This window comes from Helicoverpa armigera, chromosome 13 (assembly GCF_030705265.1).
Source record: "Helicoverpa armigera isolate CAAS_96S chromosome 13, ASM3070526v1, whole genome shotgun sequence".
Classification (NCBI taxonomy): Eukaryota; Metazoa; Arthropoda; class Insecta; order Lepidoptera; family Noctuidae; genus Helicoverpa; species Helicoverpa armigera.
Window position 1 is genome coordinate 8,991,682 of NC_087132.1, and position 27,998 is coordinate 9,019,679.

The window sequence follows — 27,998 nt, forward strand, 5'->3', positions numbered from 1 at the left end:
TTTGCAATACTTACCAGTTACTATAAAAATTCATAAAAAAATGATAATTTATTTCTCAATTCTAAATCAATCACAAGACAATATGATTTCTAAAAGTTATGGAAACTTATTTACTATTATGCCCGCTAGAATAAATATTGTGTTTCAATGTTACCGCTTAATCGAGGCTGTGGATGTTAGCATCCACTAAATAAGTAAATTAATACTTAGGTATTAATTTATTTAGACATACGTAATGTCCGTAAGAAAAAAAAATACGTACATTAGAAATAATAAAAGTTGATCCGCAACAATATGCTAGTAGCGCCATCTGTTGTTGAATAGCTGAAATATTCAAACTACAGTGCCATCTAGTGCTGAGTAGCAACTACTAGTGTAACCGTCTAACTTCTTTAAAGCTAGTATTTAGTACATAAAATTACTAGATGGCGTTGATACATCCGTTGCTTTTAGTGTTGTACATTTTCATTAAAAGTAACGTTAATTTTGTGAATACCTATTATGAATAAGGTGACTATAAAACTTACTTTTTATTAATGGTTTTATGTAACTACTTATTAATATCAGAAAGAAGTAACATCCGTTAGATACACTTGTCAAATCACAATCAAACCTTGTGCATTATCGGTGTTGGGAAATAATAATAATAAAAAAAAAACAGTCGTTTCTTTAAAGAAGGATTAAAAGTTCAAAATATGTTAAATTAATCTAGTATCATAATCCTTCTGCTACCATAACAATTTTATTTGAGGACGGCGCAGAATGTCTCTTTATCTGACGTCATCAATGCAATGATACATACACATGATACATGATGAGCATATATAGAACAATTTTATTCATAATGATCAAATATATAAATAATTAGTCATACAGTACATCAATAAGCGTTTCCTAATATATTTGCGGGGGATAATGTTAACGTATAAAAAATAACGGTTTTAGTCGGTAACGTTAATCATACATGGCACAACACTATAGTTTGTTTGACAGCAACAGCGTTCTTAGACGGACGTTCCATAGATAATACACTATATAGAGACGTTATATGGGACGTTCGTTGTCGGCTGTTGAGAGTGACTTGACAATTGTTTATCAATCGATACGCAATAACTTCCAAACAAAGTGAAATTATACAGTATTTGTTTAGTATTTTGTACGGAGAGAACGAAACTGGACTGCACGAGATAAAGCGAAAACTTTAAAAATGACAAACACTTATGTGGTTTGTCTAATAGCACTCTTTTGTTGTACAGGTGAGAACTAACATTATTGTACGCTTAATCGTAATTTATAATTAAGTTTGTCCTTGTAATATTTGTGTACTCAAACATTGAGTAAATAACACGCGAATTTTACTCCTAATACGATTTCACAAAGATCTCAGTAGAGGTGAAAAAATATACCCACTATTGTTTTAATAAATCGTAATAAGTATTTTCGTGTTACGTACGTTGTGATTTCTTCGAGGTATTACGAACGCAGTCTGACTAATGTACGTTGGATTATTGCTGGAATTTATACCAATTAAATGGATATGCAAGTACTTAAAATCTACTCACCTATTCAATATTGTGAATATATACTTTTGTCTTCTCGAAGTCTCTGTGTATTTCGCCAGCACGTTAGATTATTCTCGAAAAGCAACTACCTACAGTACTATAACTGACCAGATGCAGATAAATATAAACAATAGTGAGGTTTATAACCATAGATAATTACCACATGTTCAAGAATTACCATACCCACTTAAAATAGATGTAAAAACTCCTTTGTACTTAGCGTGATATCATGTTATAACACTATATCATGCGATACGACTGTACAGTAGTAGTATTTAAAAGATATCAGTATCAATTGTTGTGTTCTGGATCAAATTTCCTGTTTTTGATCTACAGTTGAACATTAGGTATCCCTGATTAAAACGCAATGACAAAATTAAAAAATTATGATCAAACCAGGATATCAAATAAATGTAGGTAGTTATATAATGCAAGTTAAAATCAATTTAAATATCCTTATCAATGTATACCTACATATTACTATTTGTTATACACCTAATAGTAAAAACATGCTAAAACAACAAATATTTTTTTACCCACAAGCAACAGAACTATGTGTCATCAATAATACTTATGTATTTTAAGATAATGAGCCTACTTATCAAGATATCTACAAGCTTTCAATCAGTATTAAATTATAATAAAGTAATCTTTTCTTTGTGAAAGTCAACAAGTCACCAAAGAAATACACACATTTTTTTAACTGTAACTTTTAACATTGATGAACTACCTCCTATTTAAAACATGCAGAAAAAAAATATGATCAAACTTTTTTCAAATTTTCATCATAAAGTTAACATACAGTGAACCAATATAAATTCCATACGTCTGCTTTGTTCTCTTATCAATTTCAGTGTTCACTATTAAATTGTACAGAAGTTCATAGTGATAAACAGTAGCTGACCCGTCTGACTTGTTTCGCTGACATTATTTTTAATATGGAGATAAGCCGAGTTACAATTATTATTGTGTTTATTTCAATATTAATGTGTTGTTCGCAGATTTGTCGTTTGCGCGACAAGTACCGAAAGAGTGTGCTAAAGGACCATCAGTATGGTGTCAGAGTCTCAAGTAAGATATTATTTTAAAATATACTAGATTTTGACCACGATTTCACCACTGTCTCGCTGAAGTATTCCTTTAACTGAATAAAATATACCCATGTCACTCGAGGATAGAAAAACCTGTGAAAGAATTGTTCAAATTGGTTTAATAGTTGTTGTAGAGCTCTTTAGTATGAATAAACAAACTTAAAAAGTTTCCTATATACATATAGAAGTATAGTAAACAAATGCTAAGTACAATAATAATATACTGGTTGTTAGCTACTGAGAACAGTAGTGTGTGGTTATCACAATTAAACGAACAAATAAATTAATTGATATATTCATTGACATGATTCCAACTGGACATAACAGTATTGTTTACACTGGCAGGTCGTTATTATATTTTTCTTAACTAAGCTTGTGAATCATGACTTCAATTTACATATATTTGTCAAATGCTTAGGAAGTCATTAATGACTAAATAAAGTCAAACAGTCCACTTAGTATCAAGTGAGTCATGTTTCAATCAACTTGTTGCACATTAAAATTCCACATCATTAATATTTGTTCATAAATTAAGTGTGGATAATTCGAGAGTCAATGAATAGAGTTAATTAGTAAAAATGTTTCTACATAAACATTTCATTTATTTTACAAAAGTTAATAAAGTCAACGACCCTACAGTTCTGATGACCTACATTTGAAAATTTAAACTTCATTATCACCATTTAGGAAGAGTTTGCCATTTGAAATTGTGTAGAATATAAATATGAATAATAATATAATACATCAAGTCAGTCACAACAATTTAATGATTATTGACAATCCGTTACTCACGTCCGCTCTCACACTGGCTTCACAAGGGGGATATATAAACATAATTTACATCTCCGCAGACTATTTCGTAATGAAAAATTCATATTGCGGATTTTTTTATAGAATTTTACGACATGACAATACCATTCAATTGCAAGTTCGCAACTACCAAATTAGTGACCAATGTTACTAGATTTTTTTTATTACTTTTCTATTCAACATCTTTCTGCCCTCTAGCCAAGGGTAAACCTCCCCAATTAAAACTACAGCAACCTTTACTAATTTTTCTTTGATCCTTACATGCTTCACTCATTCCTAGTCCTACTGGTGATAAAATTCTAATCATAGGATCAAAATCCATAACGACTCATAAGGTCATATTGACTCACTACACGAATACACACATCGTAAGTCTTACAACTTCCTAACTGACGTGACTCATGACTCATGACGATGTGCTCAGGCGAGGCGCGGATTGCGGGGCCGTCGGCCACTGCACATCCACCTTGTGGGAGAAACAGACTCAGCGTGTGTCGAACAATGAGGTGTCCACCAAGTTCATCCGGCTGTTCCGACAGCTGAAGGATGTTAGGGAACTTATTAATGAGGTTTGTATTACTTACTCAGTATGTACCTATATTATAAACTAGCGGTTTCACCCGCGTCCCGAGGAACCCGTACTAGGATGAAATATCGGCAACAGTGAGAAATTTTTCAAATTCGGTCAGAACAACAAATATTTGTACAGAAATAAAGGTAGACTAATTCGAAGTGGGATAAAGTATTTAGTAAATTCGCATTCCTGTTAAAAGCTAGGTGTATTCCTTAAACGTTAGTCATAGTTCGAGCTATTATTATTACATGCAGCACAATAGTTCACGATTTTCTGGGTCTTGTTAATACCTCATCTTCCCCTTTTTATTGAATAAATTTAAGTTTTCGAGCCTTAAAGACCCTCATTGAAAGTACTTACCCAACTTTGAATCTCGTTAGCTGACCCACTTCCCTTTAACATAAATATTGTTCTCAAACATACCTTTCCACCAGGATTACCTAGCGTCCCGCATATCATCAGAATGCAAGGACGTGCCCTACCCCGCGATCTCGAAGATCTGCAAGGAGAACACTGCTCACTTGGAACAGTACATGAACCATGTGCTGCAGTCGGAAACCTCGCCGGAGACCATGTGCGAGCTCATCGGCATGTGCAACAACGACAAGCTTGATAACGCTATGGCTATGCATGTGAGTATAAATAACCATTACCCGACTGTGCTAAAACAGGATATATTAAGGATGGATCGGAGGTGGATTGAGTATCTTTATGACTTAAGTTGTCCTAAAGACACAACAGGCAATTCTATGGGATATCTGGTAATTCTGGCAATCCACTTTATTCTCTTAGTTTTTGTACAGTCGCGCAAAACAGATAGTGTTACATCGGCTGATCTCTTGAGTATGTAACACCTAATACTTAGAAAAATAGTTGATTGTATTTTCAATATCGTGATTCGTGAATCATCCAAATGAAAATGTCAAAGCAATGAATACCGTCTGACAACTTTCAGCTCACCTGTTTTAACAGCATTATACATATTCATAGAATCATAGCCTTCTATCGCTGTAGTATCATTATTCACCCATTCGTAAAATATAGCGTTCGATACACCTCTGTCTATGATATTACAGTAACAAGGATGTAGGAAATGTTCGGTCAAATGTGCAATATTATGTACCTACATGTATGTAGGTACAGTACATAGGTGACAATGAATGATGTTTGTGGTAATTGAACCGTCGTGTTATTACGGCCGACGAGCGTGTGATCGGATATTGATCAATACCTCTCTATGCTTGATTTACATTGATTAGATTCTTAAATATGTACCATTTCCTAATGCAACTTGGACGGAAAATAACACAAAATAACGACGCTGGAACCAGAGTGATTTAGGGCACAATAGTATGTTTCTGAGAAAATGCGTTACGCGTTATTATTTGAAATCTATGAGCTTTGTTTATTATTTTAGTTTAGTTTTAGTTATATGTACTTCATGTAAATTTTAAATAATAAAAATAACAATTTTTATCAGTATGAGTTATTTATTAAAACTAAAATACTCAGTTTAAAATAAAAAAATCACTTAGATCACTATAGCAGTTCACAAATTGATTTCTCATGGAAAATAATACTGGGAAGCACTTAGATCAGTATGGCCTGAAAGTGTTATGATTTTTCCATGCAATTGTGTAAAAAAAACATTTTTGCCAAAAATGTCACTTAGATCACTCTGGTTCTAGCATCGTCATATCTATGTTACATTGCACCCGACTGTAACGTTACAGAAGGAATTAGCAGGTAATTTATTGGTCTAATAACCAATCCCACCCAAAACAAAAATGTGAAAGACTGCCAAGTTCGATAATATGGGAATGCTTCGCCTATAAAAGAAGTGAGATCTGAATAAGTACCAAGTTCCATACACATACCTCAGTTAAAAATAGTTACTTTTTAATGATGTTACATGGCAAGTTTTCATACATCTTGTTATAAACCTACTAAACGCAATGAATCAAGTATTTAATTTTCTATTAAAACTTGCCAAGTAACATCATTAAAAAGTAACTATTTTTAACTGAGGTATGTGTATGGAACTTGGTACTTATTCAGATCTCACTTCTTTTATAGGCGAAGCATTCCCATATTATCGAACTTGGCAGTCTTTCACATTTTTGTTTTGGGTGGGATTTCATTTATTTTTGTAAGGTTGTTTTTTTTTTTTTTCTTATGATGAAGTTAGTTAAAGAAATGTCTCATTTATACTATCTTTTAGATTTTTTAATATGCACTATGTTTCTTACAAAGAAATGAAGTAGATTAATTAAATGGACTAGATTTACCAACTGACTGACATGACATGTTATCACATTTTATGTTCGTGGATCAAAGTTACGCATTCGTTATTTTCGAAAGAGATTCACACTTGGCCGTTTTCAGATTTTTACTTTACTTTGACGGAATACAAACCTTTCTACCATTCGAAGATATATTATATAAATTTATATAAATATAGATAAATTTAGTTCGTTAGTGGTATAAATTTACACCGGGTATAAAACACCTTCATTATTTTGAAACCGACTCACACTTGGCCATTTTCAGATTTTTCCCTTTACCTTGACATAAAGACCTACCTCCATGCCAAATTTCAAGTCAATACGACCATTGGAAGTGGTCTAGGTTTTTGATGAGTGAGTCAGTCAGTCAGTCAGTCAATCAGTGAGTGTATAGTAAAAATAGCGATTTTCTGACGTCAATATCTCAAGACCTACCATAGGTATATTAGTGAAATTTTGTATTTTAGATAAGTGAGGGGGTCTCAACAGATACTAGAAATTTGATATGCGTGAATAAAATAGATTTTGAGTTACAGGGGGGTCGAATTTGGCCCGAAATGGTTCGTGTAATATAACCCACGGCCGGTGTGTCGCTTTTTTTGCTCGAACTTGGCGGACACACTGCCGTGTGTCTAGATAAATCTCTCGTCTGAAAATAGATCTATCGAGACGTAATAGCACATATTTTAACTTTTTTGTTTCTTTCACAGAAAAAGAAGCCTTTTGTACCCAAAGCTGACAAACACGAAAAACACAAGGGTAAGTTTCTTAAAGATTTTCATTTAATTTTGGCTAAGCTAGAAGCAACATTTGAATGTCAATGAGAAAAAACAATAGTCTAAAACAGTGTTCCAATTTTCTCCTGGGCTATTAGATTTATCATTTCACAAACATTTTCATACCAAAACGATAAACCATGTGGAACTATCAGTACACAATATTGCTAAGCTAATAAAGTTCGATATATTTATACAAGTGCATGTTTTGTTTCGACTGTGATACGAAAGAATGTCAACTCAGTCGGTTCTCTCATTGAACCGGACAATGCCATTGTTTCATATATTTTTCAGTGGAAAATCGCGACAAGATACCATTAAGTAGAAACAGTTTTCATTCATGATTTCGTTTTATTTAAATAGTACCAATAAAGCTGTGATAAGAGATGCTGACGACCTTTTAAAAGTCGATATGTCGAGACAATGTTTTGGGTTAATCAAGACTCAAGACTGAATAGTAATCAGCTGATCCACATCGCGTGGTTTTTTTTAAATTTATGTTGATGTTGTTTGTGATTTATATTTATTCAAGTGTGAAGTATAATCTGTATGAAGGTCTTCATTTTCATAATAAACAGTAACTGAAAAAAAATTGAGGTAAAAAAATCTTTAAAAACAAGCTTTTATTTAAATGCGCTAAAAAGAAAAGAAAATAACTTTTACTGTAACTTTACTGACAACTTATAACGACATATCAGATTTAATATATTTGACACAATTTATATGTTTTAAAAGCTTGTTTTTAAAGATTTTTTTACCTCAATTTATTTTGAACTTTTTAGTTTTCACCTGGTAAGTTCCTAAGTCTAAATTCTGTAGCGGCGGTCATCTTCAGGCGGGTCTACTCTAGACGAACCGAGCACGAGCAAAGCACAAGCGGAGCCGTCGTTTGCGGCGTCAAGTGTGGACGTACAACGAACCTACAACGATCAATGCTCTCGAACGTAGTTTTCCCCAGTGAGTTCGCGGCTCTTGGCGAATATGGACGATATAATAATATTGCAGTAGCCAACTGTTGCAGCCAACCAAGCCCTTTTTATAAAGGGCGTCACAAAGGCAAAACCGACAACAGGCGGAACGCAGCCGAGCACGAACGAAATGCTCGTAGCGCGCTCGTTAGAGGCTTGTAAGTTGGTCCACACTAGACGAATTGTGTTCGGCTCGTGCTCCGCTCGTGCTCGGCTCTTCTAGCGTAGACGCAGCTTTAGATTTTAATTTGGTAAAGTGCACTTTATTCTACATGTTAAGCCCTGTCATTGGATTGAAAAAAATAGGTTATTCACCATTTTGTAGCGAAGGCCATCTTGGATTTTTATTTCGTAAAGTGTAATGTGTTCTACTTGTCAATCCCTTTCATTTGATACCCATATTGTATAGGTACCTTAAAAATAACTAGTCCGCCATCTTGTATATTTAGCCATGTTGGATTTAGGATGACGTCACATACATTGTCATCCAAACTAAACATGTATGCAAAATTTCAGCCCAATCGATTGAGGGCAAGTGCCTTAAAATTGAGTTGTAAAATTCCACCCGAACACACATAGTTACATACTTACTTACATACATGCATTGCAAGTTAAAATAAAAAAAAAAGCTTGTAAATAAATAAAAGCTTGTAATAATTACGTACAAAAATATAATTCACCTACTACTGAGCAAAAAATCTAAACAGAATGATTGCTTGTAAAATACATTGGCGTAAAATCTACAGGTCATAACACCGTAGGTAACAGTTTCATAAAACAAAGTACAGTTTTCATTACCAAAGAAACTTGCGTAACCTTTATAAACTCTGATTTTATGAATGCTACTTCATTCAATGCGATGGAACTAATTACTAAACAATAATGTAGTACTAAAAACGACATACTTCAGTAAATCATAATCGTGACCTTATATAAACTTTGTTTACGTTTCACAGCATTTATTTTTGCATACATTTGCATGTCACTTTTTCTGGCTAGACTGCCAAGACATGACTTTCATGTTTACATTGCACTAATTTTACACAATGTTGCTCAGTTGTAAATATGTAGGTATGTTACTTTACTTTTTAAAGAAGTACTACCGCGGACTTTTTCGACTGACCACTGGTTTTTTTACACGCTTTTTATTAGCTTCACCTGTATGTTTGTTTGTAACCGACTTCTTTGGGCGCGATTTTGACCCACTTTAAACGGCCAGATTTCGTTCAAACTTTGTAGATTTTTTAAATTCTGGGGCGCTATTCAAAGAGGACCTTAGTAAGACGATAGTTCATTCATCGTCGTGGGGCTCAGTCTTTTTCGTCACTAGTGAAGATAATATCTATTGTTTAGTTTTCGATAGCTATTCTTATTTTTGTATGCGTTGCTGAATAACCTGCATGTCAAAATGCCTTATTGTCATTTGGTTAATACCAGAATAATATGATGACTACTATGACTACTACTACTGCTATAGAAAAACTAGAATAATATGACACTACTAAACATGCCTCTTAAATATAATTTAGGTACGTATAGTCACGAACTGTTATTTACACACTTACAGCGATTTTTCCACAAAATTACAAAATAGTCCCATCTCGAAGTATATAAACCAAAATTTCACGTAGAAATCGCTTGAAATTTTGTTAAGTAATTACATATTATTCTCGTCACTATACTCTTCTCGAACTAACGGTTAGCCTTCAGGGTTGCCATTGAAAAGACTCACCTCCCCGTTCCGCCTCGTTGATCACCCATAGCATTATTGCCGTGATTTACGGCTATTTTAATTAACTGAGTTTTCTCAAGTATGTTAAGGTTGCACAATTTACACAGATCTGAAAAACGCGAACGATTTTATAACTTAGCTGCGGTAAATTCCATGAAAATAGATAACATTAGACGAATTGAGAACCTCATACTTTTCGTGAAGTTTGTTAAAATACATAATGAATACTTATGAAATTGCACACACACAAGATAATATGCAAGACTTTCTACAGGATTTGCCTAATGGGTATTTGATCTCAATGTGCATAGGAGCTAATAAGCTTTAAATTAAATAAAGCTGAAAAACTAACCTCCTTACTTATAAAAATCACTAATCACCTTCTAAGCAACATTTTAACTAATCACTACTCAAAGCCTATGTTAGTTAAGACATGCTTAAGCAACGTTTATCAGTAATTAGTAATATAGTATAATATAATGTATAGTATAAGTATAATTTAAAGAATTTTCTTAAACACCCCTTAAGAATTACTTATTGTTTAATTCACGTTTATAAGTAAGGCTGTATATATCTACTAGTTTGCAATGCTAACCGTAACCCTTCATTGCAGGCCCGCAGTTGTTAGGCAGCGCTCAGTGCACTTGGGGACCGTCTTACTGGTGCAGCAACTTCAGGTAAATATAACATTATCAACTTTAATCATTACTACTACTAGGTATAAAATGGCTTGGCTAAGTGACGTCCCCGAAGTCCGCGCGGATTGGCGGAGGACGTTACCGTAATCAGTAAGTACTTATAAAATACGGTGTGCAGGAACACACTAGCATCTCATACAAAGATATGTACTACCATGCTTGCGCAATGTCGATTGGCGCTATCGAAGTTATGTCCAGGGTTCCTAATGATCTTTTTCTAATAAACTTCACTGGGAAATGAGTAATGATATTAGCTAATACTATTTTAAAATTCAGTAATTACTGAAAATATTCTCATAGATTGTCTTCATGACACAAACACGAGGTATTTCCTGCTTCGATAATTAATTGGCTCATACGTGTAATTAATATTTACAGGTTTAATAACATTATTAGATTTATTACTGAGTACCTACCTATTGTACCAATTAGTGGCTAATAAATTATTGGTTAATTCTATATTCCTGTTCATAATAAAATATAAACAACAGACACGATTTACGAATAATATTCGAAGACAGAATAATAATAAGGATGTACCATAGTCAATAAATTCTGCACTAGTATTGATAATCGCCATTCTGGTTCACTAATTGGTTACTTTATTATCATTAATTATTATTTTACCTTGAATAAAATAATTATATATTTATATATTCTGTTTACAGCGTTATATAATAATATTGTATGACTAACAAGTTTCTCTTATTTAATCATGTACACTGCCCTACATTCTCAATACCCAAAGTAGGATTAATAATATATTTTTACACCACAGATACAATATCTTCTATACCAAAATTATGTTAGATTCACTGTGCTGACCAGTGGCGAGGCGTCCTTATAAGCCGATTCCCATCGGCTTCCCTTTCGAATTTCAAGAAAGAAGCATAGGTATAAGTTATAATATAGGTATAGGTATAAAATATAATCATTTAAACCACACAATTTAAATATGTAGGTATAACAAAACGCCTACCACCGTAAAAAAAATTGTCTATAAATTACTTGAAACATTTTGCTCCTACTAAACAAGCCGCGGCTTCCTCCTCCATACAAAACTACGCTTGCGTGACGTCATCCACGCCGCGCCGCGCGATGTTCGCAAAATAAGGGCGAGCGGTAAGCCGGCTCACGGAGCGGGTTCCACCAATCAAAACTCGCGAGTGAACGAGAAAGAACGCGTCAAGAGTAGAGTAGCTATATCTGTCTACGCGCGAGTGACAGCGCTTAGAACTTTCAAATATGTAAACAAACAAATCAGACAAATTCACTCTCATTGTTCTTATTTTGTTTTAGGTAATACCATTAACAATTTGTTCTTTGTATTACTTAATTGAATTTATTAATGTGTGTATCATTTGGAAATAACATAGTTCGTGTGTGTACAATATTTTATGTTAGTTTAAGTGTTTTAGTTACATTATGTCAACATAGATGGCGTTGTCCATTTTTATGCAAATCCTGAATCGCGGTGTTAAGATTCTCCGCGATTTAATGACCCTACTTGCGAATTTATAATATTTTGTACTTACCAAGTATACTTTTGATTTAGTAGTTGGCAGTACCATTACTCCCTACTTATCCCCGCGATCGCACTGTGTGACATGGTACTCAGTACAAGTACAGCACTACAGTGTGTGTACCTAGTGAAAATAGAGATATCTACGTTGAAATGAGTTATTTTGATACGTAGACAGTTGGCATCAGGTTTCTTTTTAATGTACCTATAGCATTTATCGCATTAGACTGTTTTCCGATCCGACAGATTATTTACTTTAGGAAGGAACTTATTTTTCAAGGTTAAGTTTTGAGAATAAAAACGTGTTATAAAACTCGGGCACGCCGCTCGGATGAATTACCTACCGATATTACGTCTATATTAAAATTACTAACGTCCTGACGGATAAATACCTACGATAAATATCAATGGCTAACAGGCCGTTGTAAATTAAATACTTAAAAGGTATTGTTTCTAGTGCCAACTTTTCTCAGATTCTAGTAGTTAATATACCTAACTAAAGATAATAAAGTTTTATAGATATTAATAATCTGCCGAATTCCTCGAGAAAACATGTTCAAACTATCAGTCTCTCAGTCAGTGCTAAAAGGTGGACTGAGAAATTACCTCCATTACCTCTCCCCCCATCCCTGAGTACTCCCCCCCCAGGTTTTTTTTTGCTGCGGCTTCCCTATTTCATTAAACCACCCTTCGCCACTGGTGCTGACTATTGTTTCTATGTTGATGCATCCGTCCGAACAAATTATTGTAGAATTACGTTACGTCATAACAAATAACCGTAGTAAATAACTGCAAAATTTTAAGTGCAGTAATCAATTCTGCAACAGTCTCATAAAAGTTGATTTCCAGTCTTTTTTACTGCTAAATACATATTTTTTGTTTAAATAAAACGCAATCCTTATACCGCCTAAGATACAATTTCTTACATTCTGACTGCAAAAAGGGCATTCTGCACTACGTAAAAAACCAGTTGCAAATAATAACAAATGCATAATCGATAATTTTCACTAAAACACTAATTTCAATTAAATTGCGTAAATTCCAAAGCCATAGCAAAAGCAACGTTTACGCAGACCGCCAATTTGCAATCCAAGCGGTTGTATCGATTCTCGTATTCGGTACAATCGATTGTAAAACTGTTTTACACAATTCCGTTGTATAACCAGTTGTCTAGTTACATTTGGTTTAAAAACGAATAATACGTGTCGAATTCATTTCAACACTTTTCCATTGTAATCGATCGCTTGGCTTATGGAACTTGTAAATGCAGTTATGTGATTATTAGCAATAATATTTTGTTTTTAATCTTAATTGAATCGACACGTTATACAACTAATCTGAACTAGATTGTGATTAGATAATAAATAATAATCACTTGTTGCTTTATCGATATTGTTTTGTTTAATGTACTTACCTGTTTATTCCTTAATCAATTATGACTGTAAGGATTGAGGCAATTAGGATCATTTAATGGAGGCAGTAAGTGGAATGTGCTATGTAAACCCGGAGTATTAAAAGCATTTTCATACAATCAATGATCTCAAAGACTAAAAACAGGCCGACAAACAATTTTAGAAGCCTTTCCCAACTGTGTTGAGGCCGCTTATTGAGCCACTAGTCCCTCATAAACACTACAAATCTAAAATTAGACTAACTTTGTTCGCATAGCACTGGTCGTCAATGCAAGGCGACTCACCACTGCGTTTCCAAAGTATGGCCACATTTGAACGTGCCCGAGGATACCGACAGCATCTGCAAGATCTGTACCGACATGGTACAGCAAGCGAGGGACCAGCTACAGAGCAACGAGACACAGGTAATATATTCAGTAATTATTATTATTGATCCACAACACAACATAAAGTAATTAATGAATTCAGCCTATTTTAGCTTGCAATTTGGTCTTAAATTATAGTCGAGAAATATGTAAGACAATTGCGGTTCTGTGTAATTTTTATAACCCGGAAAAATATCGCATATAGGTAAACCTCGCATTGCATCGAGTAACTTCTACGATAAGTAAATCATAACCAACCAATTTGATAAATTGGCGGCAATTGTTTAGTTGGCTGTGTTTGTATTTATCGTTGTATAACTACATGGAGCGAATCACCCTTATTTTAAATACCAATTTTATATATTCTTGTTCGATATCCATAGAAAGAATAATTTACCAACTCTTATGAATCAATATGCATGAGAAAGTCAAATCGGCACATTTCACATGTATGAATGAATTCTCCAGCGTCATATTAATAAAAATATTTTTAAACGCACATAGTAACACATGCTTACACCAGTCATTATCTAGGACAGAAGTTTTTTTGTTCGTCGCTCTCAAGTTATCTTAGAACAAACAAAGGCTGAACTTACACCTTATAAAGTGTAAGTCGTTGTCCGATAGCAACCTCACATACGCCCACGTTACATTGTTTTACAGATAAAGTACTAATTATCATGCTAAATTGTGTTTCAAAATGGAAACATTGTATTGTGTAGGATACCTTTATAATATAGCTTTTATAGCTTCGCTGATGACAGAGTTGTGGCACAATTTATGTCTTAAACACACAATATTTACGCTATATCCGGGTGACATAGAAAGAAAGAAAACATTTTATTCACGCGAGTGACATAAGGAAAAAAAACAAGAGAAAAATACAAAAAAAAAAACAACAAAAAATTATAAAAAATACGAATTACAACACACAGAGTACCTTATAATATAAGTATTTACATCATATTTTATTCTGTTTGACGACTTGTAACGTTAAGGGCCAATCCGGGTATTTTAAGCACCACCGTTGGAACCAGATACTGTAGAATAAATAACTCTAAATTCGATTGCATACTAATAACAATGCACGTGGTTTCAGCTAGTGGTCTCTGCATTTCTAGTAAGTCTGCATATCTTGCTAATTAGTAATTAGCGTGAATGTTTGTTTTGTATTAGAATACTCGATAAGTAATGTGTATACGTTGTAGATACTTTGTAGCTAATTATAAATCTGTTTACGATATAAAGTGTAGTTCTAGCTATGTTATTTTAAAACGGTTTTTATTTCAATTAGGTATTTATATGTATTTGTACATATCCTTTGTATATCTTTATACGTATAAATAATTAATTTAAACTGCTAGAGTAATGATGCAGTTATGATTTGACTTATCAGTTCGTAGATTAAAATTGTCATATAGTCCCTCCTTTATTTTGCTCCATCAAACCTTTTTGTTAGTAAATAAAGTATGACATGCATAAAATTTATAATATTAATTACAGGAAGAACTAAAGGAAGTATTCGAAGGATCATGCAAACTGATTCCCATCAACATAGTGGCCAAGGAATGTATGAGGCTGGCTGATGACTTCGTGCCCGAGCTGGTGGAAACCCTGGCCTCTCAGATGAACCCTCAACAAGTGTGCTCCGTCGCTGGACTGTGTAATAACGCCAAGATTGATAGGATGCTTGAAGATTTCGTAAGTATTTTAATGTTAATTTAATAATATTGTGTGTGTCTTGGTAAAGATAAACATTTTGAAGAAGCCTGAACATAATGTATGACTCCTATACCGCCTTGAGCAAGCGTGGTGTTTTAATCTCAATTATTCTTTATATTAGAAGAGGCCTGTGCTCTGCAGTTGGGACTGCAAAAAAGCTGATGATCGTGAATATTTTGTTAATAATGTTATTAAAAAACCACCACGTTTTCTGTTTCGAATATTTGGATATACATAGCACACCAATCAGCATTAGGCCCCTAATATTTCAATGGAAAACACCCATTTTTTTAAATGATGTGAAAATGGCTACTTATTTTCGTTCGGATATGGCTTATCCACGTCGTACCACAACTATACTTAAAACCTATTTATATCAACCTCATTACTGACTACCTCTTTATGGTTCCCAGTGAATAAGTCTTTGTTGTGTCTTTGTTATGTACAATATATAGGTACGCTCTTTGTACTGACCCACATGTGTGTAACGATGACCTAAATACGTCATTCAGATTATCTCCAATTTGTAAGTTTATACAAATCTAATGCGACGTTGTTTTTAATACATATTGATATAATATATTGAACGTGATGTGGTATGAGAAGAAAATATACTTTGATATATTTAGGCATGGTTAGGTGTTAAAATTCAATTCGCTAAATGATTGGTTAATACATATTTAGATGACTAATCAATTCGAATGAATAATAAAAAGGTGATATCATTTTACAGCAAAATTCTTCGTATTTAAGTCGCATATTGATGACTCTTGAAGTAATATTATTTCATACACATTTCCCCAAAACCAAAAGTCAATTCAATGAGTCAATACATATAAATACAAGAATTTGCAGTTTGAATATGTTGTCTATGTTGGAAGAAACTTTCCAACCCACCAACTTATCTCTCATTTCCTGTACATTTAATGAAAATATTCAACAATTCAAGTGTGTGTTAGATAGTTGTACACAATTTAACCATTTACCCTACTTCAACAAGACATATAAATAAATACCTAGTAGTTTCGTTGAAATAAAGGATGATGGGTAAAATTGGCCGGTATATCCAATGAAAACCATTCGCATATCAAATGATAGCTTATACCCTAAGCTTAATTTTTTGTTATGGGCAAAACCTTGTAAACCACCGGAGAACGAAGATATAACACCTGATAGCATAGGACAGCCCATGGACTGGAACGACTTAATTGCGTGTGGGAGGGATGTTTAAGCGCATTATTATTGTCAATAATTGTCAGAACGAGTCACAGAAGGTGTCTGTACCCATATTTTCCAAGATTATTGAAAAAAAAAGATTATTTAGCAGGTAGTATTTACAACGTATGGTGTACGTATTTCGCCGTTCTGGTGAGTCCAACCGGCATAACCAATGAAAACCATTTGCATATCAAATGATAGCTTATACCCTAAGTTTAATTTTTTGTTATGGGCAAAACCTTGTAAACCACCGGAGAACGAAGATATGACACTTGATAGCATTGGACAGCCTATGGACTTGAAACACTTCATTTTGTATGGGAGCGATGTTTAAGTGCATTATATTATTGTCCATATTAGTCAGGACCATAAAGTAAATAACCACTAGAGAGCGCACTCGCCAATTTCTTCTAAGAACACGACTCACCACTGCGGGCGGGGGGACGCGGCATAATCCGCGGCGCAGTCAAGTGGTTTTATAGTCTTTGGTCAGGACATATCACACAAGTTGTCTGTGCCCATGTTTTCCAAGCTTATAAAAAAAAAGATTATTTAGCAGGAAGTATTTACAACGTATGGTGTACGTATTCCGCCATTCCGATGAGTCTAACCGGTATATCCAATAAAAACCATTCGCATATCAAATGATAGCTTATACCCTAAGCTTCATTTTTGTTATGGGCAAAACCTTCTAAACCACCGGAGAACGAAGATATAACACCTGATAGCATAGGACAGCCCATGGACTTGAACCACTTCATTGCATATGGGAGGGATGTTTAAGTGCATTATTATTGTCAATAATTACTATTAGAACGAGTCACAGAAGGTGTCTGTGCCCATATTTTCCAAGTTTATTGAAAAAAAAAAAATTGTTTAGCAGGTAGTATTTACAACGTATGGTATACGTATTCCGCAATTACAGTGAGTCTAACCAGTATATATATCCAATAAAAACCATTTGCACATCAAATAATAGCTTATGTCATAAGCTTCATTTTTTGTTATGGGCAAAATATTGTAAACTACCGGAGAACGAAGATATGACACTTGATAGCAAAGCTTAACTCTTCCAAACTACGCAACGGATTTTGATGCGGTTTTTTAATATATTATTATATTCAAAGATAGAGTGATTGAAGAGGAAGGTTTGTATGTGTAATAACATCCGTTAAATAGTGAGGAAATACTGTTTTCCCGTGCGAAGGTGGGTTGGGTCGCTACTTTTCTAATAATTCGACAACCCCGGGCCGACTAACCTGGTGCCGCAGAACGAGGAAATGCTATCTCCAATAATGGAAATAATATACGGTGGTAGAAGTAAAAGTTTTTATGTTTTGTTTTGCTAATAAAACAATTATGCCTAGTTAAGACCGATTTTAATTGATAGTCTTTTAATTGATAGGCTTATTTAAATAAGTGATAAGTTGACGAAAATACATCATACAATGAATTTTTCTACTACGGATTTTATTTAAACAAAAAAAAATGGTGCAAAAAGTATAACTGTTTTGTGCCCGACTGTACTTATTTCCAGTAGATTCTTGACATGAACTGTTTTATTTCAGTAACTGTAGGGTTAGTATTAGGGTAGTTATTAGTATAAGCAATAATCTAATATACATTAGAACTTTATTGGTTATCAGGCCAGGGTTCATACAAAATTGCCCATCATCCTTTGCAAATAATAATAATGTATCCGTTTATTAGTCACGAGACGCTGTTTATAACAATATTATCAGGTTATCGCGATTACATTAGACGCGGTGACCTTCCATCGCGCCACGATTGTAAATATTGCCAATTTTTCTTTTATTATGTCGATAAACAATAGAATCGGATGTTATTCTACTTATAAATATTGAAATAAATATGTATTTACTTCTAATGTCCTCAAATACCTACTTCTGATAACAGTTCTTTTAGAAAAGTCTACAGTATACATATTCACTTAAGCAACCAACAAATCCTATTACTGTGTATTTCATCTTTAAATAACAACTTTTCTTCAGGAACATAATCAAATGTGTCCTTAAGACAACTATTTAAATTTAAATTTTACAACACAAAAATTATATTATAGATCCTTTAAGCTTATCCAAAACATACCTTAGGCAACGGTCTTAAGGTTCACAATAGCAACTTAAAATAAAGTCCTATCCACATTTGCCACAGAACGCCCAGTTGAACCTTCGTCTGGAGTGCAACAACTGCCAACGCACCGTCACCGTTTTGAGGAAGAAGTTCGACGCCACCAGCTATGAGGACTTTCTTATTGGACTGCTCCAGGTTAATGAAATGTTTATTTAATTGATAATATCGCTAAACAGTGAACTATAAAGAAACTCTTCTAGGAGTTTGTATTTATCGAGTCAAAAAGTGTTCATTGCACACTCAAAAAATGAACATTACATACTTGTGAGCTGAAGAATGAAGTCTATTTTATAGATATTATTTTGCAACAATAATGTAAGCATATTCGTAAGCCCAAATTCACTCTCATCACTCTCAGCTAATCAACCTTAAACAGTTACTTTCTAAGTTCATTTCTCTTTGTATATCAGTCATGTCAAAGGAAATTAGCAATACTCTTTTTTGTGTTTGATAGATGACCCATGTAAATAGATCACCACTGTATATGAAGTTTTGTTTAACAAATCCCTCTTCAAATCCGCAGATGTGCCGCAAAATGGATTCCCTATCAGACTCGTGCTCCATGCTGGTATTCAAGTACTACGAGAACATAGTGGCTGCACTACAGAAGGACCTGACTCCTCAGAGCATGTGCCACGTCAGCGGACAGTGTGCTTACAAGTTCCATCAACACGACGAGTTCACATTCCCCAAGGATTTCACTGACTTTAGGCCTACTGAGTAAGTTAATAATGTTGTACTTCTTAGCCAGTTTCTGCGCACCCGAATAAAAATGTAACATATAGCCTTCCTCGATACATGGGCTATCTAACACTAAAAGATTTTTTCATATCGGTCAATCAGTTTATCAGATCACTGCGTTTAAACAAATGAACTAGTCAGCTTTATAATACATATTAGTACGAGTGAATTGCGTAGCTCCTATAATGGTTTTAAAATATCTTTAGAGGTCAGTGTTTTTCGAGCGTCTTCATTCGACAAATTAAGCAGCTAAGAACACTGGCGTCCACAAATATTGCTTTTTCGCATGTTTCCAAATATTTCAGTATAACATAGTGTTATGTTTGTTTCGGTAGTGACGTGCCATGCGAGCTGTGCGAGCAGCTGGTGAAGCATCTGCGTGACGTCATGGTCGCCAACACCACCGAGCTCGAGTTCTACAAGGTGCTCAAAGGTAACTCATCATCATCTTGTTGTAATGTAAAAGAATATAAAATATATATCAGTATTTAATTTTGTCAATTTTGTATCAACAAAAAGCAGATTTTGTGATTGTATGTCTACTGAGTAGGTAATATGTAGTCTTTATATCAATCTCATGAAATTGTCATCATTACCAATTAGTATGATGGGATAGGATGAAACTCAAACTCTGAACTTCAACAAAATATTCAGACAGCTGTTTTGCTATAAAGAATCAACTAATACATATACAAAAGTTTGTTTGTCAAAAAAGATTATAATCACGAGTAGAATCACGAGTTCAAGTACTGGTCAATAGGCCTTCAAAGTGTGATACTACAACTATACCCCGCGCGGCCAATGATGATCCCTATGACAGTTTGGTAGCGCTTAACATTGTAGTGACGTCCTGTCACAACAAATCCTTTACAGGCCCATAAAAATTTCGAAAAAATCATAATTGTGTACATTTTTTAATGATAAAAATGAATATTAAGAAATTATTACGTAATGTTCGAAAATAATGGAAAAAAAACTCAATGCAAATGTACATGGTACGTGCTGCAAAAGTTACGTCGCCAAGCTTTTATCGAAAAAAAGGGACACATCGATAAACAAAATATCGATAATTTGTAGGAAAAAATTTACAAATGCTTTGAGTAAAAAAAACACAGTATCTTTGCATTTTTATTTCATCAATCTGAATCTGACATGACTGAATTAAAAAAAAACGGTAGGTCTGTGGCCTCCTTTAAATATTTTTCCAGAAAGCTGGAAATTATGAATTCTTTAAAATTAAATTCAAAAAGGATTCTAAAAATTCTCCTCTTTAAATTGTGCAATTTTAATAAAAATTAATGTACAGTATAATAAAATATAATAAAGCCGTTGAATGACCTGGCTGAATGACATGATCTTTGCCTAACAGAATTTTATCGAAGTTTCGCATCACTATTACTACTGTCAGTTGAAACGTCATACGGATCATGATTCGCCGCGCGGGGTATAAAAACACAATTATTAACTCATTACTCCCCCACAGGTCTTTGCAAACAATCCGGAAAATTCAAGGACGAGTGTCTCCACCTAGCCGAGGAATACTACCCGATGATCTACAAGTACTTAGTGGACGACCTGCAGGCCAACACCCTTTGTGCCATGATCGGTGTGTGTGGCAATAAGACTGACGCCCCTATTGCCCCGCTCGTGGCCGGAGAGCTGGCTGTTAAGGCTATACCCGCTAAGCTTATCGGTGATAACAAGAGAGATGCTACGACTGACACGGTGAGTTCACTTTTTTAATTTTTGACATTTGATTTTTTTTCAGATTTCACATTCAGAAAAACATGTAATTTTAATTGAGGAGTTGTCAGAAAAAGCCTGCCAACCACTAACCAATATTGTTCAGAGGTATCGGTTGGTCTGGTAACTGGGTTGAGGGGTTCGGATAGGCAGTCACTCCGCTCCGCTCGCTGTATAACACTGGTACTCTGCTGCATCCAGTAAGACTGGAAGTCGTCCCCAACATAGTTATGCAAGGATAGCCTTATTGATATTACAAATTATATGTATAATAAAGAGTCCGTCGCGATAACACGGAATTGAAAATGTAAAACCGCATTAAGCGGTGTGTTTATTAACCCTACAGTCAGATTACAGATTTGTAGATTACTCGTACTTAATTTTTCATGTTTCAATATTGAAATAACTATAAATGTCCCTTCCAGCTGGCCCACATCCCGGTACAGAAGCAGACCAACGTGCGAGTGATGACAGAAGTGCCGCCTCTGCCCATCGAGCGCATGTTCGTGTCGGTGGCGCCGCAGGGCAAGGCCGCCTGCTCCTTCTGCCAGTACTTCCTGCACTATCTGCAGGTCGAGATCAGCGATACGCAGACTGAGGTAAATAAAACAAACAACAATGAATAATTAAAACTTAAATTACACTAATATAAGGCTCGTGCTCAAAGGCACGACACAACAGCGCTGACCGCAAAATTTGTTCTGAAAAGTGAAATTCTAAAGGCCTATCAAATCAATATAAGCAGACGTTACTTATACCGTAGAAGTTTTATATAGAAGCACCCTGCTCTTTTTTATTCTTCTTGTAAAGCTCCTATACCTTTCGCGCCTTTATATTTGTTAGGTTTCTAAAATATGAAGAAATAGTAAATCACCTTCTCAACCTATTACCAAAACCAAAGAATTGTTTTTCGAATAATTTAACGAAAAACTGCAAATCCAGTAATTTAATACGAAACTAACTATTGGCTATAAAACCTGAGAACAGGGTACAGCTAGTAATAATATAAAAGGAGGAACATGTATTTAATACATTGTCATCGGCAGGTGCCATAGTTCCCGTAGTTTGCCCATTCCTAGTCCATTAGCATCCCATCACAATAGCCCAAGTAGTTTTCATCCATAGTTAGCAATAGTTTAGCACAAAACCGGGGATACATTTCCTTCCTTCCTTGGTCCATGGGTACAGGGATAATCGTCGGTTTTGTGTCACCATTTCATTAAAGTTGTCTCAAAAGGGCTTCAGCGTGTTGGCTTCGGCCCCACGTTCGTCTCCCAAAAATCCGGGACTCTGTAGTCTCGAGGTCTGGAAGAAACATACATAGCAATAAAAGGAGCAATAATAATAATAAAAAAATTACACATGCATTATGTTTTATTTTCGCAGGACGAAATCTTCCAAGCAGTAGACAAGGCTTGCGACCGCCTGCCGCAGTCGGTGAACGCCGAGTGCAAACAGTTCGTCACGCAATACGGGCCCGCTGTCGTCGCACTGCTGGTGCAGAGAATCGACCCTGCTACCGTAAGTATACAGGAACAGAAAATAAATTGTTTTAAACAGAAGAACTCTCGTATCATCTCATTATGTCAACTTATTCTCGTCTTACAAAAACTTACAACTTGACGCAATATGTTCACATCTCAAAATGGTAGTTTCTTAGAACGAGCAATTTCCTTAATATACATTTCTCAAAATTTTATTTCTAATTATGGCAATCGTATATTTCGAGCAGTTTTATTATGACATGATCAGAAAAATCGACGTTCTATTAAACTATCATTCAATAAAAGTACAAACTTACATGTTTGTTTGTTACATTCACTAAAAGATAATTATGAGTCTAATTGTACATAGAACTTTTATAATCGTTGATATTCCGCATTTATTTGTAAACATACTTTTTAAGTAAATTAATTAACATCTTAAACATAAACTTATAATATGTTATATTTTCCCCAGGTTTGCCCAGCTCTAGGCGTCTGCCCTTCAACGGGTGAAGTCCGTCGCGTGGACATCAACTCGGAGAAGTCCAACTGTCCGCTGTGCCTGTTCGCTGTCGAACAACTCGAGACCATGCTCAAGAACAACCATACTGAGGTATGTTATCCTTATATTATAGTTAGGTAAATTATGATAAGATTTTTTTTAGAGTCATTTATACCTCGCATATTTACAAAAATTATCTCACAAAAACGGGCAAGCCATACTAATGGCTGTAAACATATGTACTTACATGCACGTTGTCTGTGTGTGACTCGGTCAATACTGAGGGCTCCGGAGCTCGAAACAACATGTGCATGTAGGTAAATTGTGTACACAACAAGTGTAGTTTACCCGCTTAGGAGAGATAAAACATCTATAATGCTTAAAACTTACTTAAAACTTAATAAGGGTTATGTAAATATGTGATGCTCACTTGTTTATCAAGCGATCGCAAGGGCCGCTTTTGATTCATGTGCCACATTGGCAGTTATATAAATCACTAAAAAATATATCAGTTATTAAATAACCTTTTTCTTTAAAACCACAGGAAAGCATCCGCCAAGCTCTCGACAACCTCTGCACCCACCTTTCAACGAAACTCCGAACTGAATGCGTAGACTTTGTCGACACCTACTCCCCGCAGCTGGTCGAAATGTTAGTCGCCAACATGAACGCTCAGGAAATATGCGTGTTCTTGAAACTTTGTAAGGATGAGGTCAAGGACCCGTTGAAGGTCACCACACACAGTGCCATTGACAAGTACCATGAGAAACCACATCTGAGGGGAGATAGGAACAACTTCAGAGGCAAGTCTCTACTGCCCACTGAAATGTTGGTGACGAACAAGGACCATGATATTGGTAAGTTTTTTATGTTTTATGTTGGCCGGTTTGTAAAGGTTTCTAGACATACAGTTACATAGTACATAATATAGCAATTTTAGGTAGACCATTGATTCTACAATACGAAATAATTATATGTATATCAATGGTATCATGCAGTCATCCAGTACAACAGAGTTTATTTTTAAATGGATTAATCTTGATCGCTTCATACTCGAAAAATATCAATAAAATTGGACGAATTTCGAATATTATTGATTAATTTTAATAGTAGCACTTAATTTGACGTTTTTGACCCTCACATTCACCTGTTTTTTTAAGTATATATTCTACAATATGTATGTTATGTTTAGAAACGAACGAGATCTACGACAACACAGTGAACGGCCGCCCGGTCCGCCCGACCGTGTCGCAGAAGACTGTCTGCGTCGTGTGCGAGTTCGTGCTCAAGGAGATCGATGACGAGATCAAGGATAAACATAACGAGGTATGTACATATTTATAATACATATAAAAAACTATCCTAGTAAAACAAAAAACTAAAACTAACGAGGTATGTTGTGTATATAACTAATTTACAGAAAAACAGTACACTTATGTGTCACCATTACTTTCAATACTGTTGTCATAAAAGGCTTCTGAGTGGCTTTGGCTATGCTTTTGCCATCCGAAAGTCCGAAGCTCTGTAGTCTCGTGTGGATGACAAGGCACACTTATATTTCTCTCTTACTTACTTTTTAACAGATTTTTTACAAGATCATATGCAATGCAATGCCAGTTTTGGAATCATCGGCCAATTCCATATAATCTTTTAATTATGATTTCCTAACCACACCTCAAGAGAATTTCAGCAATTTCCTTTTTTGTGCCGAAATAAATATAAATCGGTTTAGGGCTGATTTTTCAATCGCCAGATAACTTTTATCCGTAGAATATATTCCACGTTTTGACAGCTTTTGTATGGAAAATATGTCAAACCGCCATATTTATTCCTCAGATAGAAGTTAACTGATGATTGAAAAATCTGCCCTTAGTGGTTTTAACTAAGTTTCCCATTAACTATATTAGCAAGAATTCAAATAAATAAGCCAAAATAACCGCTAAAATTGTTAGTAAAAACTTATTTTCTCCATACAGGACGAAGTAAAGAAAGTGATTCACAACGTGTGCAAGCGCATGCCTAAATCAGTCCGCGCCGACTGCGATCAGTTCGTGGAGAAATACGCAGACCTGGTGATCAGCTTGCTGGCGCAGGAACTGAACCCGGAACAAGTGTGCGAGGAACTCAAGCTGTGTGACGGCATCAGTGTTGCTTATGTTAAAGGTAACTTATACACTTCGCTAAGTACTCCTGTTTGACATTTTTATGTAAAAGAAAACATAATCATCCGAACTGATATCTTCCATTTTTTCCGAAGGTGGTTCATAGTTTTCAAAAAGTAATAAACAATGAATTGAATGTGCTGGTCTTCGACTCCACCTAAGAATAACGAGACCTCTATAATATATGGTCGATAATGAAAGAATATCTATCTGCTATATAACCCTTTGGTAGTTCAATTTATGTTTAGAACCTCACATACAATTCTGACATTATTTGAACCTTTAGATACTTTACTGACTTGGAACCTTACCAAACCTTTTTTCCTGTTTGGATATTACTATAAAACAATATATGTATTGTACAGAGGAGATCCTAGACTGCGCGGTATGCGAGGCAGTAACAATGGCTGTACGTAAAGTGCTCAGCAACGACAAGGTGGATCGCGACATCGTCCAGATTGTGGAGAAGTCCTGTGGTCTGCTGCCCGCCAAATATAACTCCCGAGTGAGTACCACATTTGTTACTTATTTATTTATTAGCAAAGGGAACACCAACAGCTTCTGTGAACTAATTAACAAAAATAGGAGGTTGTAAAGAGATAATTTATTATTTAACATTATAAACTAGCTTTCGCCCGCAAATTTACTTCTCGTGTACGGTAAATAGTAATCTATAACCTGCCTCCATAAATGGGATATCAAACACTGAGAACTTTTAGTCTGCGGGAATAGATCCTGCATAGCTTAGAAAGAAGTTTCATTGAACTCTTTTCTTCAAGTTCTAATAAGTAATAGAAATAAAAGTGCAAAAACAAAGGTGGTCCCAATATACACAAAATTTAATACATGTAGAATAGAATCGCACAATCATTTTGCCGATTACCCAAATCATATGCAATGTTACAAAAGGATTTAATCCTAATATCAGCAAATGCACGCTATAAAACTTGAAGATAATACGGTGATGACAACATATGGTGCAACCGCTCGTGTGCACCATATAACTACTTTGCTCGCGGTTTTTCCCGCGTCCCGAGGAAACTTCTTCCATCATTCGAATAAAAAGTATAGCCTATGTCTATCTCGAGAACACCAACTGTCTCTCAATGTGCTGAATCGCACCCGCACCGATTTAGGTTTCAAGCGTAGGTACTTGACAATCAGTTACTTTCACATATTCTTAGTAGGTAATACGGATATTTTTTTACAAAGTGAAAGGACATTGCTCTGCGTCCATACATAGTTGGCCCTGGAGCCAAGAGCATCGGATAATTATGTATTGTATTCTCTATCATTAGTAGATTCCTAGAAGATCTTGTATTTATAGCGGACTAGCTGCAAAAAAGATATATTTCAAAAAAAGTATCACATTTTGAGGTTATAATCTAACCATAACAACGAATATAATGCTACGTTCACACGCGCACCGCGCAGCCCGGCGGGCTGCCTGGCGGGCTGCGCGGCGTGCAGCCCGTCGCGGGCTGGCGGACATTGAAGCTGTTCACACGCGCGCCGTCGTGTCAGTGCAAGAATGGCGAGAAGCGAGGATCTCGGTGTTGTTGCTGTCATAGCCTTTGGCTTAACTTATTTTTATTGGAAAAAGAAGCAAAATGATGAACGACGTTGATCATTCCGCCATGTTGTAATCTCCGATCGAAGCGACTTTCTTAGAACGTTGAATGAAGATCCAACAGTTGAGAAAAGCGCAGGAGAGACTGACTGCCCGCGCGCGTGTAAACAGTCGCCGGGCGCCCGCACATTCATCCTTTGAACTTTGCCAAAAAACCGACACTCGCCCGATTCGCGGCATTCACGGGCACGGGCGCGTTCACGGGCTCGGGCGTACCGTTTACACGCTCGTGAACGTGACTGTGCCCGTTGAATGTCGATTTGAACGCGCGCGTGTGAACGTACCATTAAATGTAGGTACCTACCTACCTACGATTTTTCATAGCTTTGAGTGATTTTTAAGCAACTGAAAAGTAGGTAATATCTTAATACCTACCTAGATAATTAGGTACCGATGCAGTTGTTTTTAAACGGTTTTCTAAAAAGTGGATGAAGTACAAAAATAAAATGACATATAACATTAATAACATCAATGACGGACGACGTGACGTTCACAGCAAAACTAGGGATGTAGTACAACACCACACCAATAATCGATTTTTTCGATTAAGATTTACTGTGGTCTTAAATTATTTCAAACTGTCTATTACATCATTATAATGGTTTATTTTACGCCGAAAAATAAATGTTATTTTTGTATTAATTGTCGTAAAAAATGAATAAGATGTTTTAATGATTGTATAGAAATAAAAAGTTTTGATTACTATATAATATTATTCTTACTACCTATTTAAATTGGAGTATGACTGCATTCATAAAGTATTCTTATTAGGTTTAAAAGAAAGCACTAGAAAAAAAAACACAATCTATCGATTAATAATTCAGTCAATAGATTATAATTGATTGGA

At 35.1% G+C, this 27,998-nt stretch overlaps 1 protein-coding gene across 2 annotated transcripts in view; it reads left to right on the top strand.

Annotated features, from left to right (window-relative positions):
* Positions 1-1,051: 1,051 nt before the first annotated feature.
* The window catches only part of LOC110378175 (prosaposin), a 29,482-nt gene continuing 2,535 nt past the window's right edge, over positions 1,052-27,998 (top strand). The window contains exons 1-19 of one of the 2 annotated variants that reach the window (XM_064037402.1): positions 1,052-1,256; positions 2,564-2,633; positions 3,888-4,032; positions 4,472-4,669; positions 7,033-7,081; positions 10,412-10,475; positions 13,687-13,834; positions 15,299-15,496; positions 18,911-19,024; positions 19,413-19,609; positions 19,966-20,063; positions 21,114-21,355; positions 21,799-21,972; positions 22,760-22,894; positions 23,333-23,470; positions 23,904-24,216; positions 24,552-24,685; positions 25,336-25,522; positions 25,887-26,026. In XM_064037402.1, coding sequence (XP_063893472.1) covers positions 1,208-1,256; positions 2,564-2,633; positions 3,888-4,032; positions 4,472-4,669; positions 7,033-7,081; positions 10,412-10,475; positions 13,687-13,834; positions 15,299-15,496; positions 18,911-19,024; positions 19,413-19,609; positions 19,966-20,063; positions 21,114-21,355; positions 21,799-21,972; positions 22,760-22,894; positions 23,333-23,470; positions 23,904-24,216; positions 24,552-24,685; positions 25,336-25,522; positions 25,887-26,026 — 2,793 coding nt within the window. In that variant the 5' untranslated portion in view covers positions 1,052-1,207. Of the gene's footprint in view, positions 1,257-2,563; positions 2,634-3,887; positions 4,033-4,471; positions 4,670-7,032; positions 7,082-8,030; positions 8,056-10,411; positions 10,476-13,686; positions 13,835-15,298; positions 15,497-18,910; positions 19,025-19,412; positions 19,610-19,965; positions 20,064-21,113; positions 21,356-21,798; positions 21,973-22,759; positions 22,895-23,332; positions 23,471-23,903; positions 24,217-24,551; positions 24,686-25,335; positions 25,523-25,886; positions 26,027-27,998 lie in introns of those variants that run through there. The other variant, XM_064037403.1, reaches the window with a different exon arrangement.